The sequence below is a fragment of the Centruroides sculpturatus genome, unplaced genomic scaffold (genome assembly GCF_000671375.1).
Source record: "Centruroides sculpturatus isolate CEXI.00-Female unplaced genomic scaffold, Cexi_2.0 scaffold1313, whole genome shotgun sequence".
In the NCBI taxonomy this organism is placed as follows: Eukaryota; Metazoa; Arthropoda; class Arachnida; order Scorpiones; family Buthidae; genus Centruroides; species Centruroides sculpturatus.
The window spans coordinates 198,307-219,364 of NW_019385584.1; the positions used below are offsets into that span (position 1 = coordinate 198,307).

The following is a 21,058-nucleotide window of genomic DNA, read 5'->3' on the forward strand; positions in this document are numbered from 1 at the left end:
AATTGAATAATAAAACAAATAGCTAAGTTTTTTAACCATAAGTATACATTGGAAATATTTATAACTTAAATTTACAATCGTTAATTCTGTATTTAAATAGTCTAATTAATGTGTTCAACATTTATAACTTGTGATTATAATTAAATGTTATTAATCTACTTTTGGAAAAATGTCTGTAAATATTTAAATTTTTCGTTGTTCTTATCTGAATATCAAGGAAACAATTTTCCGTAATATTCATATATAAAAAGTTTAAATATTTAGTCTATATGGTATCGTACGTAGTTTATACATATATTAATATAATTGTAATACATAATGCAGCCCCGTGGAGAGACAGTACGGGCCCCGGTAAAACCTCTGGGCTCCTAGATTTCCCTTGACCACATTGCTCCCTTGNTAAATAATAATATTGTAATTTCTTTTTTATCACTTATGAAATTATAGACTTTTATTTGCATTTTTTATCGGCAAAGTATAATGTTATAAAGGATTATTATAATAATGATGGTGCCACCAATGGCCAAGTGGATAAAACTACCCAAAACCGGTCGTGGGTTCGCACGTGGTAAAGGTGAAGAAAACCCGGAAAACTGCACGTGGCTGGCTGCAATTTTCCGGGTTTCGTGTTAGTAATATCTAAATAGGTGCCAGTTTCCCATAAAAGTCTTCCCGCAGGCATTCCCTCGGCAGATCGCCCACGTGTCATTTGGCCGTAAATAAATAAACCAGACCAATTATGATGGTGGACTTTCTGTATGAGTATACGATATAATTTATAATCCGATAGAGATGTAATTTACTAAAGTATATTGTAGTAAGTTATATTGCTATCGATTATAAATTATATTAAGTTATCTGTAATTATAACTGTATACTGCCACCTTAATCGTTACTAAGCTCGGCCATCCAGCCATCAAATTACATACAGTACTAGGAATGTTTACTTGAGTAAGCTCCGTTTGATCTTTTAGATAATCTAAGAAACAGTATTAAAAATACGATGTAAGCAATATTAAGATTCCCAGAAGTTCCTGCAATCTTCTGAATCTGTAAAGTGAATTTTTGTTTAAACGCCTTTTTTAACAAATGTTCATTTAGGAGATCTCGATATGTCGAAGAAAAAGCAGAAGCTATCGATGGATGTTAAATTACATATTTTTAAGGCAAATGGAAAAAGAAAGATAGACTAGCAAAGTCGTTTGCAATATTACTTTAGACACTTCAATTTTGAAGAAAGGCACAGAAATAGAAGTAGCGGTTCAACTTTGTCCTAGTCGCATGCCATAGCGCCAAGTAAAAAATGAAGGGCTTGATAAACTTATGTTTAACTGGTTAACGGAAGCCAGAGCTAAAAATCTTCCGGTTTCGGAACCGATCCTGGAGCGAAGAGCCATGGATTTGTCGGTTGGGAGGACAGGATTTTCGTACTTTCAATGGTTGGTTAGGAAAGTTCGAAACACGTTGGAACTTAGCAACATTGAAAATGTCAGGAGAAGAAGCATATAGTCTGTAAATCCTTGCATTCTAGATGAATACAGGTTGCCAACTTTCAGGATAACAAACTCCAAACACAACGTAAAAAAACACAAACTTAAAAAAGTGATGAGCAATAGAAAACTTGCAGTCTTCTATATTCTCAATTGTATAGTTCTGCAGTTAGTAGTTCTTGCAGTATCTTAATGGCCGCGCAACGGTGGCGCTACAGTACGGGAAAATACGTGAACCTTCTCTGGAAACTTGTGGATAGTTGATTACAACAGCTGGTCGCACGGTTAAAGATATCTCCGAAGCTTGGAATGAGCGCATGCGTGATTATCTAGGCCTTGACCCAAAGCTTGATCGTAAAAGCCGGCTCTAATACACTAACTTCGGCACTGGAATTTCAGTTTCCACTCGAAGTTGTAGTTTCACCTGTCTCGCTGGCACCGGACACTGTAAAGGCTCTCTCTTTTTCATGGTCTTTTGTCGTCAAGCACCAATCCAAAAGTGACCTTCCGTGCTTCGTATGTCCTCAGATAAGCTCGCATACGATGTTGGTAAATTCTAGGAAGTGGCCCTCACCTTCAAGAAAGAATAATTAATTAAGAAAATTAGAAAATTCTAGGAGGTGGAAAGAACAAAGAGCAGGGAAAATTGTCATAAGAACAAAAGGACAAAAGCGTATAATAGAGAGGTTGCGGCCGAAGTTTTCGTCTCTAAAACGTCAACGTCGAACGTCGAGCGCCGCCATCTTGGTTTACAATATGGCGTCGTCTGTAAAGCCAAGACAATGACGTTTGGAACGTCGGGCATGACGAGTAGAAGTTCGGTTTAATCATCTGCGTTTTTCTGTGTTTTGGGTTAAAATTATGACGTACTTTATTAAAATAATGATTATTTAAGCATTTATGAATAACATTGTAAAGGAACAGACGATTTTAATACAGAAATTATTTAATTATTCAATTTTTTTGCAAGTGATGTGAAGTGCCTATAGAATTTTTATATATTGTGTACATAATAGTTTATCATAACACTGTACAAATAGGTTTGTTCTTTCATGGCATCTTCTACCATCAACAGCATAATTGTTTGTAAATTTCTAGAAATAGTTTAATTTGTTTATTTAACTTCGCTGGTAACCTTGGTCGTTCTGGAATGTTTCCGTCATTTTTCAACAATATTCCATGAATCAGTGCGTCACGTGAACGTGTGGCGTAACATGTTTTGCTTGGAGTTCAAACGTGAAACGTGTACTTCTGCTTAAGGTACAAGTTTAAAGTTTGAACTTCGGCCGCAACCACTCTAATATGGCGAAAAGGCACAAATGAATCAAGACAGGTCGAAAAACCCAAGGAATTTTCGTTTCGGATACTGCCACTGCCACTGCAGGCCTAGCGGCGATTGGTATAATTAAAATAGTCCCCTTCTTAGGGTCTTCGGGGCGAAAAGACACAAAAATAGAAAAAAAAACTAAAAATAATGATAATGAAAATAATTCGAATTACAGCTTATAGTACCAACTTCTCACGAAGTAAAACGGACAACAAAAATAAAACTCTTCGTCTATTTTTCGGAACGTTTACGAACAGTTTTTGTTTACCGAACAATTTTTAACAGTAACTGTAATTCCGAATAAGCTTGGGTAGTTCGAAAGATCGATCTCTCAAGTGACCAGAGTGAACTAGTTCACAACTGCTCACTTTTTTTAGTTCTTTAGTTCCTGACCAATATTATCTAGTTCGTTGTTATGTGCGTGTGTTACGCTGTATTCAAGTGTTGAATAAACTAAATAATTATTCACTTTACACTGTGTGAACTTATCTATTTGAGTTAAAATCGGTCTATTTAAAAGTATACATTCTTTTTTCGTTCTTGCATGCGCTATAAGGAAAAAGTGCTAGGAAAACTAAATTTTAAATAAAAATTGCTATACACTAGTGAATGCGGGGAATCATTGGACATTATATGGGGATATCAACTAAGATACGATAAAATAAGGACTGATATACCGTATATATAAATATATTGATATATATGAATTATCATATAGGCCTATACCTAAGCTACGAACAAATTTATATAATAAATCGTGCTTTTTCCTTTATAAAATTTCGTTCTAGTTTTTGGTCTGCTTTGATTATAACGTTTTAAGTTTCTTCTCAGTTCTCAGGTGATCTCAACACTGGTGTGTTGATCTGAATTAAATTGAACGAACTATAATGTGAATTAGGATGCACAAGCAATTTGTAGGTCCCTGAACTAAATGAACTAAAAGAACAAACTAGTTCATTCAGGTGTGATGAACTAAATTGACCGATCTTTAAAGTGAACTAAAACGCACAAGACTAATTCCAAACCTAAAATGAGTTGACAACCTAAAATGAGTGGCAAGTAACGTTACAAACATTTATGAATGGAAATTACGCTAAGGATATATTTAATGCAGACAAGTCTGGTTTTTTTTTAATTTACTACAAAAGACACTTTCTGTAAAAGAAGATTCTTGCCACGAAGGAAAAACAAAGAAAGATACAGTACTGTATACGGTTCTTTTCTGTTGTAATGCAGATGGGCAGATGGTAGTGAAAATTAGAGCCGTTAGTCATGGGCAAATATAAAATGCCAAGATGCTTGAAAAATATCAGAAATTTACCTTTTATAGGCATTCCAAATCTTCATGAATGAACACATGCAATTTATGTTACCTTGCTTGGTTCGATCGAAGAATATGAGAAACGGGAAAATTGTTTTTGAACAGATGCACTGCTCATAACTACACTTAAATATATAAAAATTGTGTTGATTCGATCCAGCTGCACTAGTAAATTACAACCGTTAGAGCAAGGAATTACCGGTATACGAGATATCTGTCATTAAAGGAAGATATAGATATGAACTGGTTCATTACTTATTAAAAACTGCGACAACTAGCTAATCCGGGGATTCTTACAAATGTGGCAGTATTCTGTGCTGTTTTTATTGTACAATCATCAAACCAAACAAATAATCTGACTTTTAGTACATAGATTATCAATACCGCAGAGATAACTGTTGCAACACTGATATTGCAGATCGTATGTGTAATTTATGTATGGTTTATCTAACGACAAGCATCCGACGAGCTAATCCTCATTATTTTTATATAATTGTGAATTTTTAAAATATTTTTTGCGCGAGAACTGATTTATATAATAGCCTATATATAGGCTAATTAAAACTTACAGATCTACGAGGTATATTAATATATTTCTGTGTAGAAAAAACATTATCCACTATAAGTGACACATGTATTTACTATTATAGGAGATAGAAGAGCTAACGAACACGTAGAATTAACAGTAATTCATACGATTTGGATGAGAGAGCACAACCGTTTAGCCGAGATCCTAGAAAACTTAAATCCTGAGTGGGATGACGAAACATTATTTCAGGAAGCGAGAAAAATTGTTATTGCAGAATTGCAGCATATTACATACAACGAATATTTGCCTCTGCTTTTCGGTAATTCCCTTCTTTAAGTATTTCATTTTTCATTATAATTAATAAATTTACAAAATTTATCGTCTTTCGGGTATATAAACAGGGATTGAAAATATCAATAAATATAATCTCAAATTGCTATCGGATGGTTACTTCGATGGTTACAATGCATCTTTTGACGCTACCGCCAGCAATGTTTTTGCTTCTGCTGCATTTAGGTTTGGCCACTCACAAGTTCAGGTAAATTTGAATATATTTTATTTAAATTTATAAAATACAGCAATTTAACTTTACGTTTTATTTATTTATTTTTAATAAATACTTCTAAGATTAAGGTCATACAGATGCGAGAAGTTTGTAGCGAATTCGCTCTCGCAAAGCGTAACCGTTCAGAAATAGAATCTCTCGCTCGCGGACAGAAAATCTCAATCTGACAGATATTTGGTTCTGATGTTTATCGCGAAAATTGTTTGACGTTTTCCATTTATAATGCGCTTGCACATTAGCTTCTCACCTGCGTTTTAGCGTTCTTCTGTGTGTGTGTACGATTCAAACGTGGCTTCTTCGGCGTAAATAAGAGAGGAAAAATGATCAGAATTTCTTTGAAATTAATTCATTGCGTTATTCCGAAATACGGGATAAACGATTAAAAAATGATCAAAAGAAAGATAGCAAACGCCGCGATCCGTTTTCTTCCTGTTCTCTAGAACGAAAGTGAAAGATTCACTCTATTGCCAGAGAGAGAGAAACAAGAAAGTGAGAAATTCCATATCGGACGTCATTACATTCGCTCATTCGCTCGCTCGCGTCCGCATGGCCACAGCATCGTATTTTGCCACTCATATACTCATTTTTTAACTTTATTATTTTCTTTATGTTAGAGTTACATTCAGCTTTATTCATCAAAGGGCGATGAAAAGAAACTTCCTCTACACGATACATTTTTTAATCCAACTGTCTTCTACACGGAAGGTTTAGACGACGTTATTCGCGGAGCAACAAAACAACGATCGAAAATTGTTTGGAGTCAAATTTCCGACGAGGTAAAGAATCAATTAGATTTAAACAGGAACAATATGTAATATTAAATTTACGGAGTGTATTTTATCGAAAAACAGGTTCGGAACAGATTGTTTCAATCCCATTACTCTCATTATGGGATGGATTTATCTTCCATTAGTATTCAAAGAAGTAGAGATCACGGAATACCTTCGTATAACATATGGAGACAGTATTGCGGTTTCTCCAAAATCACCTCTTGGGAACAATTAGAAGACGTATTAGATGAAGAAAATGCCAAAAGACTGAAAAAATTATATGAGTGAGATTTGAATTAATATTTATAAGATATTTTTTAAAAATTTATGACGCGATTTCATATTACTGGTGTTTACTGTGTCTTTAAAATTAAGAGAATATTTTTAAAATACTCTAAATTATATCTTGACTAGTAAATATTATGAATTTAAATTTTAGTGTAATACGATAGAAATTCTATTAATCGGCGCAATGGTGGAAAAAGGTTTGCCCTGATAATCGAAAGCCTCGAGTAATAATATTCGCATTTATAATATTGTATTTTCATTTATTTCAAAGTTAGAATTAACATGACTAGTGAAGAAAAACAGCAGAATCGAAATTATGTAACATTGATTTTTTCAGTTTTCCTGGATGATGCAGCAGTGAATTTTAGTTTTAAATTCAGATTACGCACAGTTTGTTTGCTTTCCGATACCGAAATCACAAAAAGTTTTTTTTTCAGTGTTCTGTCCTATATCCACCGAACAATTAATTACGAGCATTTTCTTTTTGAAATTTTACAGTACAGCCTTTTTAAATACAGAGGCTAGAGATGACTGGCCTCCAGAGAAACAAGAATAAACACCTACAAGCTAAAATAGAACAAATTGAAAACGAAATAATATGGTACATACATCTTTTATAGTAAAGTTTAAAAGGAGTAAAGGGAGGCGCGTAATAAAATCTCTACTTCTGTAGCATTTGTGATAGCACGATACAGAAAAGGTCTATGCACAGCATTTAACCGAAAATTGGAAATGTAAAAACACGAATCGTAAAGCGTAGTTCTCCCGACAAACGTAAATTAATATTGTAGGGTGGAATAAATCCATCAAAACTTTTATAAAAGATAATTCTATCGGAATACATAACACGATTATTTAATTCAGGTAGCCTAACATTAAACGTGACTGTGCTATAAGTTATGTGCGGATTCAGTGTAAGGCAAGTTGCTTAACTTGTTTAAAAGGAAATAAACTTTATTTAATGCCATAACGACCTTCTTCAAAGAAGATTGCGAGGCTGAAAACCATATTGGAAGTCCATAATCGAAAATTAGTAATTAAAAAAAAGCTCGGTCTTGGTACCGATCTTGATGCAAAGCTGTGACAGTTTCTCCACAGAATATCACGTTTAACGGCTAAAGCTTTAATTGCCCTTTCAACACGATTATTAAAAGTTATTTTTCCATCAGACACAATTCCTATTTTGTGTTTTACGATGACAAACATGAGCCGTAGTAGCAACTCTATACGAAAGCAGAAACTAACGCATTATGTAAGTACAGTTTTTAAATCCCACATTATTTAATTATTTAAGATTCATTTGTACGTAATGTACAAATTCTTTTTTAAAGATCTTGAATATCAGACCCGATTGATCTAATCCGCGGTTGACCAAATCTCGTTTAATGGAGGAGTTTCTATCGTATATAGCAGTGTTTCTTAACAGGGGGACCACGGCCCCCTGGGGGGTCCATAAGAATTTTGCCTGGGGGCCACCAAGTTATGCAAAATTTCCTTCAGAATATAATAAAACCAAAATTGATGTATAACCTAATATCGCATTGAAAAGTGAAATAAGAAAGATAAAGTTTTCATATAGTTTTTTTAATTTGTTTCTTATTTTTTCGTACATACAACTTTGTTAGTACAGAAGAAATAAATGCAAATATGCTATTTACACCGCAGTATTTACTTCTTTTATTCCAAAGTAATTCTAAGAAACTATTAATGCTTGGAATTCTGGATACAAATTCGCGCAAAATATCCTCCCCTGTTTTCAGCAGCAATGCAAAATTTGTTGCTTTTCGCTACTACATATTTTCGAATATTTTTTGTTTTTTCTGAAGTTTTAAATGTCTTTTATTTTATTTTTTGTTAAAAATTAATGAGTTTTTATGTTTAATTGTGGAGTTTGAATGTTGTTTAAATAGATAATGAAATAATAAAGTTATGTTTACATTTATTATATAAAAAAATAAAGCAATAATAACAAAAATAAATTTATTATAGATAACTTAACAAATATAAATTATTATTAAAAAATGGGGGTCACAAAAAAATTATGAAATATTTGGTGGGCCGCGAATAAAAAAAGGTTAAGAACCACTGGTATATAGACCCACCTAACCTGTTTGGATAAGCCCTAACTTATTTTTCGCTTGTCTAAAATGTATTTAAAAATGCACGTAAAATTAATTTTAAAGTAACATTATCGAATGTAAATTAAACTAATAAAATAAGATAATCATAAAAGAAATTTGAAATGATTTTAGACATTTAAATGCGGATTTCGTTAAGCTATATAAAACCCTATAAATAAGTGTTTTTCCTCAAAGAATAAACTATTATCCGATTCTTCGAAAAATTGCCTTTGAGTATAGGGTATTATAATTATACTAAACTGAAGTAAAATTCTTAGTAGATCATTCTTTGCTTATGATTCTTAAATAATTAGATATGAAAATTAAAAAAAAATTGTCGTAAAAATTTTAAAATAATCTAAATTTTTTCAATGCCTTCAAAATCTTATTTCTTTGTCAACAGGAATTGGATTTCAGTGATTATTATCGACACGTATTTTTCCAATTACCCTCTAGTATCTTTAATTAATCAGAAAATAGATATTATTATATTTATTTTATTCTTTGTAATATCTTATAGAACCCAATTAATTATAATTGGAATTTGGTTTTTCATTTAGTAAATCAAATACTGTATATTATTTCACTATAAAATATCTTAAAATATTCTTATTCATTCTTATACCTGTCATTCTAGGATTTCTATTGATATCGTGTTGCAAAGGGAATTAGTGCTAAAAAATTCAAATTTATAATAATTTATTTAATGATGTTACAAGTTTTTTTTTAATATTTACATAAGTGTGAATGTTTGTTAGACATGTATATTATTAATCTGGCTAACATTAAAATAAATATTAAAATGTTTATTTTAATTTGTTGTGAATATAAATATTTTACATCCAGAACGATCAAAATAAATAAATAAATTATAAAATTTTCCAGAAACAGCAATAGCAATGAATGCACTATCGCAGTAGCCGATTAACTGGTAGGAATTGATCATTTGCATAGCAACACTTGCTTTACATCAGTGGTTCTCAAAGAGGGTGGTAGAAGACTCGAGGGCATGCTGGAAGGCAAGGGGCTATAGGGGTGCTAGAAGATAAGGAAGAACAATAATTCATTTCGAAACAAACAAATATACAATGTATAGCCTATATATACATAAGGGGGAAGTAGTCTGAAATATTTGGGAAAGACTGTTTACATATTTGCATATGTACAGTACTGTACAGTACATTTATCGAATATTTAAGAATACATAAATTGTTTTAAAATATTAAATGTAACTACATAAACATTTTAAATTATTAATAGATTATGTATATTTAATACTTTAAAAGGTATATGATTTATTTTAATTTTTGTTGAGATTCCAAGATATTAATCTAATTATATAATTAACTAATTAATAACGAAACTCAATAAATATAGCGTTTCGGGTACCGTTATAATTAATATATTTACTTGTTTACTAATTTTTGCTATAAATAGAAAATATATGAGGACGACGGTAAAAATAATAATTATTATTTAAATTTATTACAGAAGCGTCGATGACGTAGATCTGATACCTGCTGCTCTTTCCGAAAGAAAATCAGAAAATGCTGGTATACTGGGTCCAACCCATTCTTGTCTTACAGCAGAACAATTTGCGAGGATGCGAATAGGAGATCGATTTTGGTATGAAAATAAAGATGTATTCTCNGAAGTAGCGGTTCAACTTTGTCCTAGTCGCATTCCATAGCGCCAAGTAAAAAATGAAGGGCTTGATAAACTTATGTTTAACTGGTTAACGGAAGCCAGAGCTAAAAATCTTCCGGTTTCGGAACCGATCCTGGAGCGAAGAGCCATGGATTTGTCGGTTGGGAGGACAGGATTTTCGTACTTTCAATGGTTGGTTAGGAAAGTTCGAAACACGTTGGAACTTAGCAACATTGAAAATGTCAGGAGAAGAATCATATAGTCTGTAAATCCTTGCATTCTAGATGAATATAGGTTGCCAACTTTCAGAATAACAAACTCCAAACACAACGTAAAAAAAAGAAATACAAACTTGAAAAAGTGAACAGCAAAAGAAAACCTACAATCTTGGAAATATTTCTTCCTTTCCTTGATTATTACAATAATGATTATTTAAACATTTATGAATAACATCATAAAAAATACACGATTTTAATACAGAAATTATTTAATTATTTAATTTTTTTGCAAGTGATGTGAAGTGCCTATAGAATTTTTATATACAGTTTTGTGTACATAATAGTTTATCATAACACTGTAGAAATAGGTTTGTTCTTTCACGGCATCTTCTACCATCAACAGCATAATTGTTTGTAAATTTCTAGAAATAGTTTAATTTGTTTATTTACCTTCGCTGGTAACCTTCGTCGTTCTCGAATGTTTCCGTCATTTTTCAACAATATCCCATGAATCAGTGCACCACGTAAATGTGTGGCGTAATGTGTTTTGCTTGGAGCTCAAACGTGAAGCGTGTACTTCTGCTTAAGGTACAAGTTTAAAGTTTGAACTTCGGCCTCAACCTCTCTAATATGGCGAACAGGCACAAATGAATCAAGACAGGTCGAAAAACCCAAGGAATTTTCGTTTCGGATACTGCCACTGCCACTGCAGGCCTAGCGGCGATTGGTATAATTAAAATAGTCCCCCTTCTTAGGGTCTTCGGGGCGAAAAGACACAAAAAATAGAAAAAAACGAAAAATAATGATAATGAATATAATTCGGATTACAGTTTGTAGTACCAACTTCTCACGAAGTAAAACGGACAACAAAAATAAAACTCTTCGTCTATTTTTCGGAACGTTTACGAACAGTTTTTGTTTACCGAACAATTTTTAACAGTGTAATTCCGAATAGGCTTGGGTAGTTCGTGAACGAACTAGTTCGAAAGATCGATCTCTCAAGTGACCAGAGTGAACTAGTTCACAACTGCTCACTTTTTTTAGTTCTTTAGTTCCTGACCAATATTATCTAGTTCGTTGTTATGTGCGTGTGTTGCGCTGTATTCAGGTGTTGAATAAACTAAATAATTATTCACTTTACACCGTGTGAACTTATCTATTCGAGTTAAAATCGGTCTATATAAAAGTATGTATTCTTTTTCGTTGTTGCATGCGCTATAAGGAAAAAGCGCTAGAAAAACTAAATTTTAAATAAAAATTGCTATACACTAGTGAATGCGGAGAATCATTGGACATTATATGGGGATATCAACTAAGATACGATAAAATAAGGACTGATATACCGTATATATAAATATATTGATATATATGAATTATCATATAGGCCTATACCTAAGCTACGAACAAATTTATATAATAAATCGTGCTTTTTCCTTTATAAAATTTCGTTCTAGTTTTTGGTCTGCTTTGATTATAACGTTTTAAGTTTCTTCTCAGTTCTCAGGTGATCTTAACACTGGTGTGTTGATCTGAATTAAATTGAACGAACTATAATGTGAATTAGGATGCACAAGCAATTTGTAGGTCCCTGAACTAAATGAACTAAAAGAACGAACTAGTTCATTCAGGTGTGATGAACTAAATTGACCGATCTTTAAAGTGAACTAAAACGCACAAGACTAATTCCAAACCTAAAATGAGTTGACAACCTAAAATGAGTGGCAAGTAACGTTACAAACATTTATGAATGGAAATTACGCTAAGGATATATTTAATGCAGACAAGTCTGGTTTTTTTTTAATTTACTACAAAAGACACTTTCTGTAAAAGAAGATTCTTGCCACGAAGGAAAAACAAAGAAAGATACAGTACTGTATACGGTTCTTTTCTGTTGTAATGCAGATGGGCAGATGGTAGTGAAAATTAGAGCCGTTAGTCATGGGCAAATATAAAATGCCAAGATGCTTGAAAAATATCAGAAATTTACCTTTTATAGGCATTCCAAATCTTCATGAATGAACACATGCAATTTATGTTACCTTGCTTGGTTCGATCGAAGAATATGAGAAACGGGAAAATTGTTTTTGAACAGATGCACTGCTCATAACTACACTTAAATATATAAAAATTGTGTTGATTCGATCCAGCTGCACTAGTAAATTACAACCGTTAGAGCAAGGAATTACCGGTATACGAGATATCTGTCATTAAAGGAAGATATAGATATGAACTGGTTCATTACTTATTAAAAACTGCGACAACTAGCTAATCCGGGGATTCTTACAAATGTGGCAGTATTCTGTGCTGTTTTTATTGTACAATCATCAAACCAAACAAATAATCTGACTTTTAGTACATAGATTATCAATACCGCAGAGATAACTGTTGCAACACTGATATTGCAGATCGTATGTGTAATTTATGTATGGTTTATCTAACGACAAGCATCCGACGAGCTAATCCTCATTATTTTTATATAATTGTGAATTTTTAAAATATTTTTTGCGCGAGAACTGATTTATATAATAGCCTATATATAGGCTAATTAAAACTTACAGATCTACGAGGTATATTAATATATTTCTGTGTAGAAAAAACATTATCCACTATAAGTGACACATGTATTTACTATTATAGGAGATAGAAGAGCTAACGAACACGTAGAATTAACAGTAATTCATACGATTTGGATGAGAGAGCACAACCGTTTAGCCGAGATCCTAGAAAACTTAAATCCTGAGTGGGATGACGAAACATTATTTCAGGAAGCGAGAAAAATTGTTATTGCAGAATTGCAGCATATTACATACAACGAATATTTGCCTCTGCTTTTCGGTAATTCCCTTCTTTAAGTATTTCATTTTTCATTATAATTAATAAATTTACAAAATTTATCGTCTTTCGGGTATATAAACAGGGATTGAAAATATCAATAAATATAATCTCAAATTGCTATCGGATGGTTACTTCGATGGTTACAATGCATCTTCTGACGCTACCGCCAGCAATGTTTTTGCTTCTGCTGCATTTAGGTTTGGCCACTCACAAGTTCAGGTAAATTTGAATATATTTTATTTAAATTTATAAAATACAGCAATTTAACTTTACGTTTTATTTATTTATTTTTAATAAATACTTCTAAGATTAAGGTCATACAGATGCGAGAAGTTTGTAGCGAATTCGCTCTCGCAAAGCGTAACCGTTCAGAAATAGAATCTCTCGCTCGCGGACAGAAAATCTCAATCTGACAGATATTTGGTTCTGATGTTTATCGCGAAAATTGTTTGACGTTTTCCATTTATAATGCGCTTGCACATTAGCTTCTCACCTGCGTTTTAGCGTTCTTCTGTGTGTGTGTACGATTCAAACGTGGCTTCTTCGGCGTAAATAAGAGAGGAAAAATGATCAGAATTTCTTTGAAATTAATTCATTGCGTTATTCCGAAATACGGGATAAACGATTAAAAAATGATCAAAAGAAAGATAGCAAACGCCGCGATCCGTTTTCTTCCTGTTCTCTAGAACGAAAGTGAAAGATTCACTCTATTGCCAGAGAGAGAGAAACAAGAAAGTGAGAAATTCCATATCGGACGTCATTACATTCGCTCATTCGCTCGCTCGCGTCCGCATGGCCACAGCATCGTATTTTGCCACTCATATACTCATTTTTTAACTTTATTATTTTCTTTATGTTAGAGTTACATTCAGCTTTATTCATCAAAGGGCGATGAAAAGAAACTTCCTCTACACGATACATTTTTTAATCCAACTGTCTTCTACACGGAAGGTTTAGACGACGTTATTCGCGGAGCAACAAAACAACGATCGAAAATTGTTTGGAGTCAAATTTCCGACGAGGTAAAGAATCAATTAGATTTAAACAGGAACAATATGTAATATTAAATTTACGGAGTGTATTTTATCGAAAAACAGGTTCGGAACAGATTGTTTCAATCCCATTACTCTCATTATGGGATGGATTTATCTTCCATTAGTATTCAAAGAAGTAGAGATCACGGAATACCTTCGTATAACATATGGAGACAGTATTGCGGTTTCTCCAAAATCACCTCTTGGGAACAATTAGAAGACGTATTAGATGAAGAAAATGCCAAAAGACTGAAAAAATTATATGAGTGAGATTTGAATTAATATTTATAAGATATTTTTTAAAAATTTATGACGCGATTTCATATTACTGGTGTTTACTGTGTCTTTAAAATTAAGAGAATATTTTTAAAATACTCTAAATTATATCTTGACTAGTAAATGTTATGAATTTAAATTTTAGTGTAATACGATAGAAATTCTATTAATCGGTGCAATGGTGGAAAAAGGTTTGCCCTGATAATCGAAAGCCTCGAGTAATAATATTCGCATTTATAATATTGTATTTTCATTTATTTCAAAGTTAGAATTAACATGACTAGTGAAGAAAAACAGCAGAATCGAAATTATGTAACATTGATTTTTTCAGTTTTCCTGGATGATGCAGCAGTGAATTTTAGTTTTAAATTCAGATTACGCACAGTTTGTTTGCTTTCCGATACCGAAATCACAAAAAGTTTTTTTTTCAGTGTTCTGTCCTATATCCACCGAACAATTAATTACGAGCATTTTCTTTTTGAAATTTTACAGTACAGCCTTTTTAAATACAGAGGCTAGAGATGACTGGCCTCCAGAGAAACAAGAATAAACACCTACAAGCTAAAATAGAACAAATTGAAAACGAAATAATATGGTACATACATCTTTTATAGTAAAGTTTAAAAGGAGTAAAGGGAGGCGCGTAATAAAATCTCTACTTCTGTAGCATTTGTGATAGCACGATACAGAAAAGGTCTATGCACAGCATTTAACCGAAAATTGGAAATGTAAAAACACGAATCGTAAAGCGTAGTTCTCCCGACAAACGTAAATTAATATTGTAGGGTGGAATAAATCCATCAAAACTTTTATAAAAGATAATTCTATCGGAATACATAACACGATTATTTAATTCAGGTAGCCTAACATTAAACGTGACTGTGCTATAAGTTATGTGCGGATTCAGTGTAAGGCAAGTTGCTTAACTTGTTTAAAAGGAAATAAACTTTATTTAATGCCATAACGACCTTCTTCAAAGAAGATTGCGAGGCTGAAAACCATATTGGAAGTCCATAATCGAAAATTAGTAATTAAAAAAAAGCTCGGTCTTGGTACCGATCTTGATGCAAAGCTGTGACAGTTTCTCCACAGAATATCACGTTTAACGGCTAAAGCTTTAATTGCCCTTTCAACACGATTATTAAAAGTTATTTTTCCATCAGACACAATTCCTATTTTGTGTTTTACGATGACAAACATGAGCCGTAGTAGCAACTCTATACGAAAGCAGAAACTAACGCATTATGTAAGTACAGTTTTTAAATCCCACATTATTTAATTATTTAAGATTCATTTGTACGTAATGTACAAATTCTTTTTTAAAGATCTTGAATATCAGACCCGATTGATCTAATCCCCGGTTGACCAAATCTCGTTTAATGGAGGAGTTTCTATCGTATATAGCAGTGTTTCTTAACAGGGGGACCACGGCCCCCTGGGGGGTCCATAAGAATTTTGCCTGGGGGCCACCAAGTTATGCAAAATTTCCTTCAGAATATAATAAAACCAAAATTGATGTATAACCTAATATCGCATTGAAAAGTGAAATAAGAAAGATAAAGTTTTCATATAGTTTTTTTAATTTGTTTCTTATTTTTTCGTACATACAACTTTGTTAGTACAGAAGAAATAAATGCAAATATGCTATTTACACCGCAGTATTTACTTCTTTTATTCCAAAGTAATTCTAAGAAACTATTAATGCTTGGAATTCTGGATACAAATTCGCGCAAAATATCCTCCCCTGTTTTCAGCAGCAATGCAAAATTTGTTGCTTTTCGCTACTACATATTTTCGAATATTTTTTGTTTTTTCTGAAGTTTTAAATGTCTTTTATTTTATTTTTTGTTAAAAATTAATGAGTTTTTATGTTTAATTGTGGAGTTTGAATGTTGTTTAAATAGATAATGAAATAATAAAGTTATGTTTACATTTATTATATAAAAAAATAAAGCAATAATAACAAAAATCAATTTATTATAGATAACTTAACAAATATAAATTATTATTAAAAAATGGGGGTCACAAAAAAATTATGAAATATTTGGTGGGCCGCGAATATAAAAAGGTTAAGAACCACTGGTATATAGACCCACCTAACCTGTTTGGATAAGCCCTGACTTATTTTTCGCTTGTCTAAAATGTATTTAAAAATGCACGTAAAATTAATTTTAAAGTAACATTATCGAATGTAAATTAAACTAATAAAATAAGATAATCATAAAAGAAATTTGAAATGATTTTAGACATTTAAATGCGGATTTCGTTAAGCTATATAAAACCCTATAAATAAGTGTTTTTCCTCAAAGAATAAACTATTATCCGATTCTTCGAAAAATTGCCTTTGAGTATAGGGTATTATAATTATACTAAACTGAAGTAAAATTCTTAGTAGATCATTCTTTGCTTATGATTCTTAAATAATTAGATATGAAAATTAAAAAAAAATTGTCGTAAAAATTTTAAAATAATCTAAATTTTTTCAATGCCTTCAAAATCTTATTTCTTTGTCAACAGGAATTGGATTTCAGTGATTATTATCGACACGTATTTTTCCAATTACCCTCTAGTATCTTTAATTAATCAGAAAATAGATATTATTATATTTATTTTATTCTTTGTAATATCTTATAGAACCCAATTAATTATAATTGGAATTTGGTTTTTCATTTAGTAAATCAAATACTGTATATTATTTCACTATAAAATATCTTAAAATATTCTTATTCATTCTTACACCTGTCATTCTAGGATTTCTATTGATATCGTGTTGCAAAGGGAATTAGTGCTAAAAAATTCAAATTTATAATAATTTATTTAATGATGTTACAAGTTTTTTTTAATATTTACATAAGTGTGAATGTTTGTTAGACATGTATATTATTAATCTGGCTAACATTAAAATAAATATTAAAATGTTTATTTTAATTTGTTGTGAATATAAATATTTTACATCCAGAACGATCAAAATAAATAAATAATTATAAAATTTTCCAGAAACAGCAATAGCAATGAATGCACTATCCCAGTAGCCGCTTAACTGGTAGGAATTGATCATTTGCATAGCAACACTTGCTTTACATCAGTGGTTCTCAAAGAGGGTGGTAGAAGACTCGAGGGCATGCTGGAAGGCAAGGGGCTATAGGGGTGCTAGAAGATAAGGAAGAACAATAATTCATTTCGAAACAAACAAATATACAATGTATAGCCTATATATACATAAGGGGGAAGTAGTCTGAAATATTTGGGAAAGACTGTTTACATATTTGCATATGTACAGTACTGTACAGTACATTTATCGAATATTTAAGAATACATAAATTGTTTTAAAATATTAAATGTAACTACATAAACATTTTAAATTATTAATAGATTATGTATATTTAATACTTTAAAAGGTATATGATTTATTTTAATTTTTGTTGAGATTCCAAGATATTAATCTAATTATATAATTAACTAATTAATAACGAAACTCAATAAATATAGCGTTTCGGGTACCGTTATAATTAATATATTTACTTGTTTACTAATTTTTGCTATAAATAGAAAATATATGAGGACGACGGTAAAAATAATAATTATTATTTAAATTTATTACAGAAGCGTCGATGACGTAGATCTGATACCTGCTGCTCTTTCCGAAAGAAAATCAGAAAATGCTGGTATACTGGGTCCAACCCATTCTTGTCTTACAGCAGAACAATTTGCGAGGATGCGAATAGGAGATCGATTTTGGTATGAAAATAAAGATGTATTCTCTCCAGGTAATCTTATATTTTTTAAACAAATGAAATAATTTGTAAATATATTTAACGTGTTGTTTATGATTTTATTTTCCAGATCAGTTAAGAGAAATAAGAAAAGTTACTTTATCTCGCGTATTATGCGATAATTCGGATAATTTGCTTACCATACAAAAGTGGGCTCTCCACCCGGAAAGTAAAAAGTAATGACATTTATTTATTATTATTTTTTTAGTAAATTAGATAATGACAATGTATATATAACACTTCGAAATTTATTGTTAATCAATTATTATTTATTTTTTAAAATAGGAATCCTATCGTACATTGTGCCAATTCGACCGATATTCCAGAAATAAATCTTCAGCCGTGGTCCTCTTAATTTGTTATCTATGCTATGTTAATCGTAAATCTCGTATGTAATAGTGAAGTTATTTAAATTCTTTTATTAAACTTAGAATGAATTGTTAATCGGAAAATACTAATTGTATAATTGATTGACTGATGTGGTTAGAAATAAACTTTTGTATTAATTTAGAGTTTTTGTTCTTTTTTAATAAGAATATTTAAATGGTCTACTTAGAGACTCGTTTAACCGTTGACAATTTTTCAAAATTTTTATGCTTTAGAAATGAAAAACAAAGGAATATCGACACATTATAATCCCCGTTAGTATTACGTGGGATATATTTTGCAATAATTTGTGACGTTAGCAAGGTGTATAAAGTTACGTGTGCAGCCATATATATGTATTTCGGTGAAATTCTAATCGATATTTCATTCTTGGTATAGTTTCCATTACTCATTTCTCTAAGGCATTGACTTTTTGCTGAAGCAATATTAGTCATTTATGAAATATTGCCAATCAGTATATTACTGTATATTATCCCCGTGTACTTTTAATAACCGAAATAGTGTTTGACGTACAACGAAAATAATTGGAGCTAGTTGGATATACGCCTAATTATGACAGTTTGATGCATTCGACTGTTTATTTTTCTCGATTATATTATCTACCACGAATCTTCATAGTAATTATTTATGATGATTCTAGCTTTTTTTTTTTAACTTATTCAGATTTAATTAGAAGTGGAAAAACATCTTTATTTATAACTGGAATCGGTTCATTTATCAACGGAGGACATTATTCTCTATACAATGGTATAAAGTTATAAAGTGTTAGAAACTCCTGTAACAAGTGGAATCTATTAGAAAATAATTTTTTAAAATTCAAATAAAATTTTGCTCATTTACTTTTTAATTTAGGCCTGCAAATTAAATCACGTAATAAAATTTACATGTATAATTTTAATAGAAATAACATTTTTCGTATATTGAATGTACTTTTTTACAAATTTCCTTTGTTCGAAAAATTTGCTCTCGTTACTGCGCTACGCTAGCAGATAAACCGAAAAACAAATCTGAAAGAGGTTTATACTCGTATAAGTTTAACATGAAAAATGAAATTCTTTCCTCTCTTCGGACGGAATAAACAACCGTTGTTATAACGTAAAAAATTTGGTTTATAGGGCTAATTTTAATCAGTTATTTTTCACTTGCATAATTTGTCAAAATAGACATTATCAAGCTATATATGGTTTCTGCATACATCTTACGTACTTTTAAAAATAAAAATACCACGTTAAGTAGAAATTAAATGTCTTAGAAAAAAGTTCACAGATTAAAAATATAATTATAGCATTTTTTTTTCATTACAAATAAAAGAAAATAATGAAACAAGATATGTTAAAATACGAGTAGATTTACTGATTATATTAAATTTTTTTTATTGTAATCCTTTCATAAAATATATCAGCAGAGCAAAATTTTATATAACTTTAATTTTTCTTAATATATATATACGAGGTATATTAAGAAAATATATATATATATATTTTTTTTTTTCAGATGAAACTATTAGAGCAAAAACGATGAAAGTCATAGAATATGCTCTAAATAAGAACGATAAGAAATCTGAGTAATTTATTTCTTTGGAAGGACAACTAAAAGGAAATAGAAAATGCATTTTATATAAGTTTTCCTTTTTAAAATCTAATCCATACCTTTTACATCTAGCACGGAGTTAGGCTATGGAAAATTTATTTGATTATGCTATTGAAATATTCACTAAAAGAAATTTTAAATAAAATAATCATCGATATCTACTGGCGGATTGATTTTCTTTAACGTATATATGGAAAAGAAGAATCTGAATTTAAAAATTTAGCAATTTTTTCCCCTTGTTTACGTGACGTTTCCTTATAAACTATATATTTAGTTACGCGTATTTTCCAATTCCGTGTTATAGATTTATATAATTTTTAAGTTATATTACGTTATATAAAGTATGCTACGATTTAATAAATACTTACACCTGTAAACAATACTAATTTAATAAAATATAGGTCTGATTTAATATTATTTTAATACGGAACAGATTCGACTAATGCATTTATGTAAAATAATCGGATCTATCTTAACACGCGACACATCAATTGTTCCACAAATCAATTTTTATTAGAAAATATAGCAGTCTGTTTCGAGAAGTATTCGTTAAACAGTTTATTTATCAAAATTTTCAAATTTAAATATTTTTATTGAATACTTTGGATTAAGTTAATGCCATGTAGATTAAGCCAAAAATTACTTAGGCAATGGAGGGATTTCGTAATTACACTACAGTTATTACATCATAAAGATTCCATCATGAGAAGATTATAATTGCTGTTTCAACATTTAATCAATATTGTATCTTAGCAATTTCAAGTTATTCTATTTGATACTTGTATAAGATACAGAATATTTAATAGGCTTAAAAAATATTAGTTTTTAATAAAATAGGGCTACAGTGTTAATGGAATATTTGAAAATGAAATTACATATGCAATTTTG

The 21,058-nt window shown here is 30.9% G+C and overlaps 1 protein-coding gene and 1 long non-coding RNA gene across 2 annotated transcripts in view; both read left to right on the forward strand.

Moving 5' to 3' along the window:
• The window catches only part of LOC111640331 (lactoperoxidase-like), a 35,139-nt gene extending 16,436 nt beyond the window's left edge, over positions 1-18,703 (forward strand). Inside the window, exons 10-21 of the mRNA XM_023386343.1 lie at positions 4,789-4,986; positions 5,069-5,205; positions 5,847-6,008; positions 6,084-6,286; positions 9,902-10,086; positions 12,913-13,110; positions 13,193-13,329; positions 13,971-14,132; positions 14,208-14,410; positions 18,024-18,187; positions 18,264-18,369; positions 18,479-18,703. Of these exons, the coding sequence (XP_023242111.1) occupies positions 4,789-4,986; positions 5,069-5,205; positions 5,847-6,008; positions 6,084-6,286; positions 9,902-10,086; positions 12,913-13,110; positions 13,193-13,329; positions 13,971-14,132; positions 14,208-14,410; positions 18,024-18,187; positions 18,264-18,369; positions 18,479-18,548 (1,925 nt within the window). The 3' untranslated portion in view covers positions 18,549-18,703. The remainder of the gene's footprint in view (positions 1-4,788; positions 4,987-5,068; positions 5,206-5,846; positions 6,009-6,083; positions 6,287-9,901; positions 10,087-12,912; positions 13,111-13,192; positions 13,330-13,970; positions 14,133-14,207; positions 14,411-18,023; positions 18,188-18,263; positions 18,370-18,478) is intronic.
• LOC111640330 lies at positions 14,983-15,660 on the forward strand. Its single transcript, XR_002759255.1, has 3 exons — positions 14,983-15,015; positions 15,088-15,188; positions 15,279-15,660. It is a non-coding gene; the product is annotated as an uncharacterized LOC111640330 (long non-coding RNA).
• Positions 18,704-21,058: the final 2,355 nt, after the last annotated feature.